The 11,835-nt window shown below is 46.0% G+C and overlaps 1 protein-coding gene across 1 annotated transcript; it reads right to left on the reverse strand.

Moving 5' to 3' along the window:
- Positions 1 to 222: 222 nt before the first annotated feature.
- On the reverse strand, positions 223 to 1,564 carry TRMT12 (tRNA methyltransferase 12 homolog). The gene has a single exon (XM_007943410.2). It carries the CDS (start codon positions 1,540 to 1,542, stop codon positions 223 to 225), a length of 1,320 nt encoding a protein of 439 aa, XP_007941601.1. The 5' UTR covers positions 1,543 to 1,564.
- Positions 1,565 to 11,835: the final 10,271 nt, after the last annotated feature.

Below are 11,835 nucleotides of genomic sequence, written 5' to 3' on the forward strand. Positions count from 1 at the left end.
AAGGTCCGAGAGAAGTGGGGTGAGAATCAGGAATTCCTGATTGCACAGACGGGCGGGCCTCACTTCAGTGAGCCATGAGGCCTGTCCCCAGTAGGTAGCTCATTCTCCACGTGATCAGTGGAAGACAGAAGAAAAGATCAGGATCATTCTCGTGCCTGCCTTCAGAGCGCCAGAACGTTAGGACAGATCACTAGGAGACAGAGGGGCGGGAACCCACCTCCTCTAGCCAATAAGAGGGCAGGGGCGGCACTCCAGATCCAGGACTATGTGATCCACGTGGGGCGCGTAGGATTTCACTGGGTGGATGTGCAGTATTTGTGTCTTCCACGGCTTCCCGTGGATTTGCTGCAGAAGAGCAGCAATGCGAGTTTCTGCAGATTCTGCCCACCTTTGCCACTCTGGCTTGGTGGCACCTGCCAACATCTTCCTCCTAGAATCCCTACCAGTTCCATTTTTCCCTTGGTTGGTGATAATTTGCTGAAGATAAGGCCACTGCTCCTCCTCCATGTCACTGCTTCCAGAAGGCTGGAGATTCTTCCCAGGGAAAGATTCCACATTTTGGTGGATATGCAGAATGCCCCCAGCATCCTGTCGCAACACTCGGCAGGCAACGAGCCAGCCTTCTTCAGAGCTAGGAATCAACCCCAGATTCACTCTGTCTGCGATGTTGGAAAGCTTCAGCTTCCTGTTATCCCCAAAGTGTATTTGGCACCGATCTGCCACTCCATTGATTTCAAGGTTTGCTCTCAGGGCTTCTACAGCGTGGGGGTTCCACTCACAGGCATGGACGAAAGCAGCACCAGCATGCACTAGAAATGGCAGTGCAAAATACCCAATCCCTGCATAGAGATCCACCAGCACTTCCCCAGCGCAGGGCAGCGATGCCACTCGCAGCTTCTCGGTGATGTTTCCGAAGGAGAACATGCACCGGGTCACGTCAAACCTGTATCGGATTCCATTATCCACATGCTCCACCCAGCCATGGGCGCCCAGCAGCAAAGTCACTGCTGGAGTTCGGGTGCCATCCGGCGATACCCGCCCTCTTCTGGCTAAACGCTGGGCGCCAAGCGCCGAAGCAACAATCTCCCAGAGTTCTGGCTCTAGATTTTTCCATTGCTTGGCTTGGAAGCAGTCCTCGCTCAGTAACAAGAGGTTACCGTGGCGTTGCCAAGATCGAGGCAAATCAGCCTCCAGCTCCGCTGACCACTGGACTCCCCGACCCTCTAACCAACGGCTCACCTCAAGACACAGCCTTTGGGCTGGTGAGCAACACTGGGCCTTCTTTGAAGGTGCAGGACGCAGGAGCTGCATGAGCTTACAGGGGCTGCCTGGGGCCACGTGGTTCTTCAGCGCCCACAGGTGCTGCTCCAGGGGGGTCTCTCCCCGCACAGGGAGCGCCACGGTGCCATCCGGCATCTTTTCCACACGATACCGTCTGTCCAGGAGTTGCTGCTTCTCGAGATAGTCCTTGTATCGCTGGGTAAACCGAAGTTCAGTCACAACTGCGACAACAGCCCCGGGCTTTTCACTGTCTGGCTCCATGCTGCTCACGGCTACATTCTCTCCGGCTCGCTCCGCCGGCCGACCTCTCTCTAGTCGTAGTGGACCCCCTCGCTCCGCAAACCTAAGGCTGGAGCGCAAAAGCGCACGCCGCTGCAGAGGGGCCGGAAGTATCGTGAAACTAACCAGCCGGAACTAAATAAACCGAAGCGCCTAGTACAAGCGCTGGCGCCGTTGCCCTAGTGACGCCTCTACCGCCATGTTTTTTGTGGTCGCCCGTTACTTGCTTTGGAAGGAAGGTTGGGCAATCTACTTCGATAGTGAAACTGCCTCAGAAACCCGAGGAGGGGGCGCTATGAGTCGGGTCTGGCTCGAGGACACATAACAACAACAACAATAATAACAACAAGAAGTTCTAAGGTCTAAAAGACTTTCACTTTAGTCAAGATTTTCCAGAACCCTTAGGCACCCTGTTCAATGCTACTTGCGAATCCAAAGAGAATAGTGAACATGGAATAACGGGCTGAATTTGAAGAAATGCTTCTTCCCATATAGTGTCAGGCTATACTCAGATCAGCCTCAGCAGCCTTGGTACTTACTGAGAGTGAAGAATCTCACATAGCGTTCTCATTCCCTTTAATAACAGAGACAGTAGTCATCAACAAGGAGCTCTGGTGGCCTAGTGCCTAAGACACCTGACTGCTAACCAGAAGGCTGGCGGTTCAAACCCACCAACCACTCCTGGGAAGGAAGGTTGGGCAATCTATTTCCATAGTGATACCACCTGGAAAACCCAAGGAGGGGTTGCTAGGAGTCTGTCCAGCTCCACAGCACATAACAACGGTAGTCATCAATATTTCATTGTCCTACCATCCAAGAAACAAGTGTTTGGAAGTCAGAAGGACCTGAGTTTGGGTACACATCATATCATTTATCAGGACCATTTATCATTTATCATTCACCTATGAATGGGGAAGTACGTGACTTCCTCAGAAGATTGCCAGAGTGATTAACCAAACCAAACTCGCTGTCCTTGCATCCATTCGACTCATAGTGACCCCTCTTTGGGTTTCCAAGGCGGTACAGTGACTAGTAAAAAGTAGCTATTGTAAAATAATAATAATGTAACAAGTTGAATTCGTTGGGTGGCAGATACTAAATACCTGTTGAAATTCTTTCATATATCTAATGAGGACAAAGGGAACTCCCCTACAGAAAATTAAAATAATTGAAAATAAGTTATAAAGAAGTCCCATACCTTCCGCTTACCCTCCACTATTCTATAGATGGGGATATTGAGAGTGGTTACACTTAATCGAGATCCTCAATTATTTTTTTCAGGTCCCTCTGTAGGAGGTACTAGACATCGTTCAGACTTATTTTTCTTTTCTTTTTCAGTCTTGTCCTTGTGTTTCAGACTCTGACTCCATGGAGAAAGCATCTAGCAGGACGAGTGTAGAACACTCTTTGGTGTTCCACATGCCCTCAGGACTCACCATTACTGAATGTACCAACCCAATGGCTTCTGACAACATGCACTTGAAAATCTTTGCCTTTGGGCTTTCTCTAACCACCAGAACTGGCTTAGCCAATGGGGCAGGCCAGAAACATTGGGAAGTTTAATGCTCACTCTCACTGTCCAGAAAGCTGTCCTCGACCAGTGACTGATCGAAGTTGGTGAATAAACATCCCAGTTTCCACACACCTTAATTGGAATAACTCAGGCACATTTTATACTAGCCCCCAGATTCCATATGTCCTGCCCGTCTTTATAATCTCTTCTTTCACCCGTCACCCCTGATGATATTCCCAAACTCCTACCTTCCATCCAGACTTCCACCCAGATATTCCAACTCTAGTGCCATATGTGTCTTTGCTATTTCAACTTGGTGACTAATGGGCAACTCATGCTTAATAAGTCTAAAGCAGATTTCTTTTTGCCACGCTCCCATGCTTATAATTGTACCCCACTATCCACCACCCACCCATTTGCTCAAGCACAGTCTGAAATTATCTTTGATCACCCTTCTCCCTTTTCCTCAACACCCTATAGCTATGTGATAGCTGCCATGGGCTGTACCTCCAAAATATATACCAAGTAAGTTGACCTTTCTTGATTCTCTTAGCCACCTTCTAGCGTATTTTTACTGCAGCCACCCCCTCACTTGCCTCTCCACAAGGACTTTTATTTTCTTTTTTATTCTCCACATACCAACCAGGGTGAGAGTTTTCAAAACATATTTTCTGATCACATCCTCTCCTACTGAAAAACCCTTTATGCCTACTCATTGCTCATAGAATAAGCTATTTTAGGTGAGTCAACTTTCCTTTTATATACTTTTCTATAGTTACAATATGTACATAATGAACCACTGTTATTTTATGCTAGAAAAATCTATAGAAAAGTTATGACACAGTACGGAAATTGTTTTCTGGGTCTCATACAAATGAAAAGTCTGTTTATTATTTGCAGTGGGGGGATGGGAGAGGTCATAGCATACAAATTGTTCAACTTCACTAGGCCATGATTCTCAGTGGCTTGGCAGTTACATAATGATGTAGTTTGGCAGATATGTAATGATGTAATCATGCCTCATAGGATCAGCCAATCAGTTGTAAGGAGAGTTTCCTCAGGGGTGTGGCCTGCATCCACTATGTATAGGTGTTCGGGCAAACTCACTGGCTTTTGCTCAGTTGCCCTGGATCCTGCTCTTCATCATCTGACCTCTAGTTTTTGGGATTCATTAGCCTCTGCAGCCTGTGAGCCAGCAGCCTGCCGTTTTACTGCCTGTCTTGGAATCATTAGCCTCTGAAAGCCCATGAGCCGGCAGCCTGCCGTCTGATCTGCTCATCTTGGATTTGTCAGCCCCTCCAGTTACATGAGTGAAGAGAAGCCTCCAGCCTGATGTCTGACCTACAGACTTAGGACTTGCCAATCTTTACAATTGCCTGAGCAATTTCCTTGAGATAAATACCTTGCTCCATACACACACACACACACACACCCTTCACTGGTTTTGCTTCTCTAGAGAACCCAGACTAAGGTACCTGTCTATCTTTTTTTTTTTTTTTTTTTTTGTACTCATTGTCTAGACTCCATTATTACAACTGCTCTCATTGCCCAGAAAACTTCCTTCCTGTTTTGGTTACCTAGTGCTGCTCTAACAGAAGATACCACAAATAGGATGGCTTGAACAAAAAGGAGTTTATTCTCTTACAGTTTGGAGGCTTTAAGTCTGAGTTCAAAGTGCCAGGCTCTCGGGGCTGGGTAAAAGCCCCTCAACCTTGGGCTTCAGCTCTGCCTCCTGCTCCTGGCCCACTGAAGCTGGAAGCTTTTCTTTACTCAGACAGCTGCTGGCTGCTGAGACTGGCAAGCCCAAGGTTGACAAGTAAAAAGGCACAGTCCTAACATTACCAAACAACATGGCAGGCCACTAATTCAAGTCCAGATGAAGTCCAAAGATTGGCAGGGCATGGGAGGCTGTTGAACAACACCTTGGCTACATGCAGGGTTCAAGTGTGCCAAAAAGCTAGAGACCATTCTCAAAGCTGGTTCTTATATACAGGAAGCAGACCACATCCCAAAGGCAGCTACTCAGCTGCTGTGGTAGATCCCACCATGGAGATGATTGCCAGTGTCATCATGGGGAATAACTACCACCAGCTGCCCAGCCACTCAACCAGGCCCAGCCAAGTTGACACACAACCTTAACACTTCTTAACCTAGTTATTCCGGTTTATTCGTCAGACCTCAGGCCAAACAGAACATCCTCGTGAAAGTCTTCCCTAACCTCCCATCCAGATCTCCAACAAGTCAAATCCCTATCATGGATTCTCATATCACCATGCTCTTCCCTTACAGCACTTTCCAGTCATACTTTTTCATTTGGTTGATTACTTGATTAATGGTTAACTTCCCCCCAAGTGTATAAAGCTTAAAGGACAAAGAACTGGAACCTCCCCGCTTATTACTGTGTTTTCACTACCAGATGTAGCAAGCCACCATCCAATCATTTTAGAATGAGCAAATGTTGGAAAGAATGGTGGAAGGAAAGCAGAGAGATCAAAGTACAGTAGTGTTTACTTTCACAGCACTTCCACCGGATGGCAGTAATCACAAGCATCAAGGTGGTTGAAGCCTCAGAGGAAATAACTTGGGATTTCAGCTGGTTTGGATTTTGGATGTCCAGGGCTTAAGGGTCCTACCCTTCCCCACAGGCCTTTCTTGGTATGTCTCTAATCCACATGTGTTTGGCAGCACGTAATAGAAACCCTAACACACAGCAGCTAAATTAATTTCTAATATCAGAGGAAGTCCAGCTCTGGTGTAGCTGCTCAGGGAATTCTCAGTAAACCAGGCTCCTTCTAGCAGTCTTAGTGTGACCCTTTCATCTTTCTGGTTTCAGGATGGCTGCTGCACTTCTAGGCTTCGTGAGCATAGTCATGCAGGAAGAACAGGGCAGAGCAAAAACAAACAAGAGCCCTCCCATTGGCTACCTCTCTGGGACAGAAAGGGCTTACTGGGTCACCGCTGACTGCTGAGGATGCTGGGAAATTAGTTTTTGACCCTTAAAATAGAGGACAACACGAGATAGATTAATCATTAAGTGATCTTCCTGCAGGCAGTTGTTACCCAAAAATCGCCAGGGTCTGGCCCTGGAGCAGCGCAGACAATAGGCCACACCAGAGTTCAGAGAGAAGACTTTACTTAGGTGTACCAGCAAGAGACACGCAGGTTCTCAGTGACTTCAAAAACACTCGCTCACCTCAATGCTTACAATCAAGGGTTCTTATACTAAAGGAAAAAGAGACACAGCATGTATGCAGGATTAGTTAACAATTTTCCAAAAGTTAGATAGGACAGTGAATGGGTAATTAAGAAAGGGGTGTTTCCTGTGAGTCCCCAGCGGTCAGGTCATCCTTAAGAGGCTCCATTGGTGTTTGTCAAAGCCTAAGTGGCCAGTCTCAAAGTCCGGCCCAGGAGCCTTTAGGTGGCCCTGTCTTAGATCCCAGGGTGCAGCAAGAACTGATAACTATTACCTTACAGAGAGAACAAGTTAATTATAACACAAGGTTGAAGTCAGATTTTAAAGAAATGACATCTTCACTGAAAATATGGAGTTGTCTTCTAACAATATGGAATCACATCGAACAAAGCAAAAATCTTTCTCCTCACACGGTGACCTTCCTTTTCTAGGAGGAAAGGCCCCTGAGAGCAACACAGAGGTTCTGGAGAAGGGTTTAGATGGAACAGAAAGGAGATGGAAGGGCAGAGGGCACATTATGAAAACGTTTTCATTACCTTTGACCGGAGAAGAGGGTGAGCTGACTGTTTGGGCCTTCACCTTCACCCAGCAAACCCGTACTGTTCTGAACATGTAGATTCTGAGTGAGGCCCATCTTCTGCAGCAAGCCTTCTCAGGCTTGTCTTTCCTTTCTCTCCCATCAGGGTTGTTTGAAGAGGAAAGAATGATTTTCAATCATTTTAAGTAGTGGCTTTGAAGAAGAAATAAACATTTATCAAGTGCTTACCATGTGCTTAACAATGCTCCATATGAATCAGCTTTTCCAAGAACTCTATGTTGTCTGTACTTTTATTAATCAACTTTTAAAGAACAGGATATTGAAGTCACAGAAAAGTTGTCACTCAGCTAGGAGGTGGTGCATCCAGGATTCTTACCTGGACTGGCTGATTCCTGAGTCTGCGTCTTCAGCTGCCGTCCCATGCTGCTTTCAGGGAGCTCTGGTGGCGCAGCGCCTAAGGCACTTGACTGCTAACCAGAAGGCTGGCAGTTCCAACCCACCAGCTGCTCCTGGAAGGAAGATGGAGCAATCTACTTCCGCAAAGATTTACCACCTCAGAAACCCAATGGGGGTTGCTATGAGTCATAATCGACTTGATGGCAGTTTGTTTGGTTTGGTACACTGCTTTCAAGCACAATTTGAGAACACTATTGTTCAGTCTTTCAAAGGGTGCAGTGTATTCCCTGGGTATGCAGTGGGCAAGGAGGGGAAGTACTACATTTTCCTTGTTTCATTTTCATATTTTAATTTTCATATCTGTATGTAAGTGATTAATCACATGCTATATTAGTACTATAGGAGCTCTGGTAGCATAGTGCCTAAGGCACTTGACTGCTAAGCAGAAGGCTGACGGTTCAAACCCACCAGCCACTCCTCGGAAGGAAAGTTGGGCATTCTACTTCCATAGTGATACTGCCTCGGCAACCCAAGGAGGGGTCGCTATGAGTCGGGGCCGACTTGACGGCACATAACAACAACAACAACAACAACATATTAGTACTATAAGTCTTTTTCACAATTTATAAATAGATTTATAATTTATAAATAGAATACATTGATATATAGTTTAGAGCTCATTGAAGGGACAGATGCTGCTGGTTCATGGCTTGGAGTCAATGAGTTCCAGGAACCAGTTGCCGTGGAGTCAACGCCGACTGACAACGACCCTGTATGTGTCCACTAGACTGTGCTCCGTAGGGTTTTCAATTACTGAGTTTGGGAGTGGATCACCAAGTCTGTCTTCCGAGACACCTCTGGGTGGACTCCAACCACCAGCCTTTGAGTGGGCAGCCCCTCATCAACCATTCGCACTACTCAGGGACCCCAGGGGAAATCAGCGGAAGGGGTGGTAAGGGGGACGGCTGTCACCGGGACAGTGTGGTGGTGGTCCTTTGGTAACTCAGAACTTTCAATGTCTTTCCATTTCTGCTTCTCATGTGTCAGGCAGCCAAGTCCAAGTAACAAGACCCAAAGACCTATCAACACCTGCAGGGCAGGAAAAGGTCTACCAGCCCCTGGTTTTACTATCAAATGAGTTTTGCAAATAACTCCCCTTTCTATCCAACCAATGCTCCCCTCTTTCTTCTCCTGGGGAATGCGTTAGCAAAACAGTAAACCCTCCATCCTTCTATGGTAGCAAAAAGGATTAATGATGAGCAAAGTCCCATGAAGGATAAGAGAAATATAAACTGTTCATTTAAATTAAAACCCCAAAAGGGCCTCTGTATTTAATACTGGGCATGCAAAGTGATGCTCTGTTCCCAGCCCTTAATAAGCAAGTTATGCAAACTGCTGAGCCCTTAGGGAATTGCAACCACCTAGGTTTTCCCCTAGGAGCTCTGGTAGCATAGTGGCTAAAGCACTTGACTGCTAACCAGAAGGCTGGCGGTTCAAACCCACTAGCCACTCCTCGGAAGGAAGGTTGGGCAATCCTACTTCCGTAGTGATACTGCCTCGGAAACCCAAGGAGGAGTCGCTATGAGTCGGGGCCGTCTTGATGGCACATAACAACAACAACAACAACAGGTTTTCCCCTAGTGTTAGTGATCTTTACTGCAGCAGACTGCCACATCTTTCAAACTGTTGACCTTTCGGTTAGCAGCTAAGCACTTAACCGCCATGCCACGAGGAGTCCTTCCCGCAAAGATTATAGCCTAGAAAATCCTATGTGTCAGTTCTACCCTATCACGGGGTTGCTGAGTCAAAAATTCACTTGATGGCACACAACAGCAACATAGCTCCTGAAGTACCACTAGGGGGCGCTCAGGGAGAGGGTTACAGATGAGTGTGTGTCGGTGGGGAAAGGCCTATAGGCCACGAAGAGGACTTTGGACTGTATAGTCCAGAAGCTGAGGGGAATCCTGGAAGATAGGGATCAGCTGGTGACAAGATCAGATTCTCCAGATTCCTCTAAGATTCCAGTTGAGCCAACCTGTGCTCAGAGATTAAGCCACACAGACCTCCATACCTCTTCTACGTGGTTATACCTAGAAAGCATTCAGAGGAAATAAGAGTAAACTGATCCCCTCTTCTAGTGCTCCCTGCTTTGTGTTCTGAGTACAAATTATATGAAACAATATGTGCATAAAGTCTGGGGGACTTGGTAGTCTGGCCCAAGATGGTCCAGAAAGGCTTTCTGCTGAAGAACCAGTCTGGTGGGTGCTTCTGGGCTTGGCCTCTCAGAGGTGTTGGAATCAGTCATCTTTAAAAGAAGGTCCATGAGACACAGGAGATTTTGGGGGAGAAAATGTTAGACTTGTTGTTGGCTGAATAATAGCTCCCAAAGACAGCCACATCCTAAAACTAAACTCACTGCTGTCAAGTTGGATCCGACTCATTGCGACCCCTCCTTAGGGTAGTATCACTCCTAAAGTAGATTGCCCAATCTTCCTTCTTAGGAGTGGCTGATTGGTTTGAATCACCGGCCTTCTGGTTAGCAGTCAAGTGCCTTAGGCACAATGCCACCAGAGCTCCTATTTATTATAAGGAAAGCACTATTCTCAGTACTCTGCATGTATTTACTCATTTAATCCTCACAACAACCCCATGCAGGGGACACTATGTATCCCCAGAGGTTCATGGTGGCTCGTTGGTATTATCACCTTTCATGCAGGAGATCCCCGTTTGATTCCTGGACGATACACCTCATGTATAGTCACCATCCGTCAGTAGAGGGCTGCATATTGCACGATGCTGAACAGGTTTCAGCGGAGTTTCCAGACTAAGACAACCTTGGCAATATACTTCCCGCAAATGAGCCAATGAAAACGCCACAAATCACAGCAGTCCATTATCTGTAGCTAGTCATGAGGATGGCACAGGACCCGGTAGCATTTTGTTTGTTGTACATGGGATCGCCATGAGACAGGGGCCAACTCAACGGCAGCTAACCATAGCATTGTCCTCATTTTTATAGACAAGGAAATCAAGGCACAGGGACATTAAAAGACTTGCCCAAGATCAAACAGCTGAGACAGAACTAGAATTTGCACCTATGCAGTTTGGCCCTGAGGCTCTTACTCTTAGCCATTGTACTATGCTGGGAGCAAATTAATAGAGAAATGGATACCATATTTCCCACATATAATGTGTCCACATAAACAATGTGCATATGCATATAACACACATGGAGCTCATCGGACACTAACATGCAAGGGTGTTGTGTGGTTTGCAAAAACCCTATAGTGCCAGTGTTTTGCATAAAATGAGGTAATGGTGTAAACTACTATTCTAATTCTGTATTTTATCTTAAAGTATGTCTAATTTAAAGATTATTTTTATATGTGGCCTTACATTCAGAAAACACACACACCTATTTATAAGATAAACAAATATAGATAAACAAACTGTCCTTCTGCATGGCCTGTGGGAGGATGCAATAATTATTCAGGTCTCCTGCAAACTGTTCCTCTATAATTGGTTTTGATGCCCAATTTCCTCTGCATGGAGTCGATGCAATCAGTGTCATATCACAGCAAATGTCACTCAATGGCTGGAGATTTAGGCTTACTTTTCATTCTGTTTCATCACCAGCTGTAATTTGTAAAAAGCAAATAGTAGGCTTCCATGGTAACATTTTATCTGTACAGACCCACTTAAAAACTGGCTTTGATTAATGAAAAGATGAACACAAATGGATCAGTAGTTTTTATTAAATTATTTTCACATTGATTCCTTGGATTTGAAGAAAAGCCTCCAAGAATCCTAAAGGCCTAGAGGAGAGAAAGTTAGAATAACACACAGAGCTGCATGGAAGTTGCCATCATTCCTGAGTGTCAAGTTCAGGGAGAAGGGACAGAAGTTAGAGGGGTCTTATTAGAGGGTGGCATTCCTGACCAAGGTTCTAATATTGAATGCTTTATAGAAATGACCGCAGGCACCAAATTTAATTAGAGCAAACTCTCTAATATGCATATCTGATCATTTCATTTTCCTGGTTAGTATACTTCAATGACTGCCCATCATTTTTAGAATAAAGCTAGAATTCCTTGGCACGGTGTTTGAGGATTCTTATGCTACAGACTTTATTGGTCTTTCTTACTCAATATCTTACCCCTCCCCAAATGTACCCTGTGTGTCGGCCGTGGGGACCTCTGCATAGTCCCCTTTCTGTTTCTGCATCATGCACCTACTGCTTCCTCAGTCCAGGAAGTACATGTAGCTTTGTTTATATCACCCTTTAAAATCTGGCTCAAATACCAGCACCACCTCTGGGACGTTGTCCCTGGCTGCCTCCCCTTCTCCCTGGCTCAACCTCAGCTCAAGTGAAATTCAAGGCTTGTTTCTTTTGTTGTTGTTGTTAGGTGCCGTTGAGTCAGCTCTGACCCATAGCAACTCCATGCCCAACAGAACGAAACACCACCTGGTCCCGCACCATTCTCACTATCCTTGCTATTCTTGAGTCCATCGTTGCAGCCACTGTGTTAATCCATTTGGTTGAGGGCCTTCCTCTTTTTCACTGACCCTCCACTTTGCCAAACGTGATATCCTTCTTCAGGGAATAGTTCCTTCTGCTAATATGACCAAAGCAGG

This window comes from Orycteropus afer, unplaced genomic scaffold, assembly GCF_000298275.1.
Source record: "Orycteropus afer afer isolate SDZICR_OR568_19922 unplaced genomic scaffold, OryAfe1.0 scaffold00106, whole genome shotgun sequence".
Taxonomy (NCBI): domain Eukaryota; kingdom Metazoa; phylum Chordata; class Mammalia; order Tubulidentata; family Orycteropodidae; genus Orycteropus; species Orycteropus afer.

Excerpts from the sequence above, each read along its gene's own strand:
- TRMT12 (XM_007943410.2), bottom strand. The coding sequence starts at position 1,542 with ATGGAGCCAGACAGTGAAAAGCCCGGGGCTGTTGTCGCAGTTGTGACT.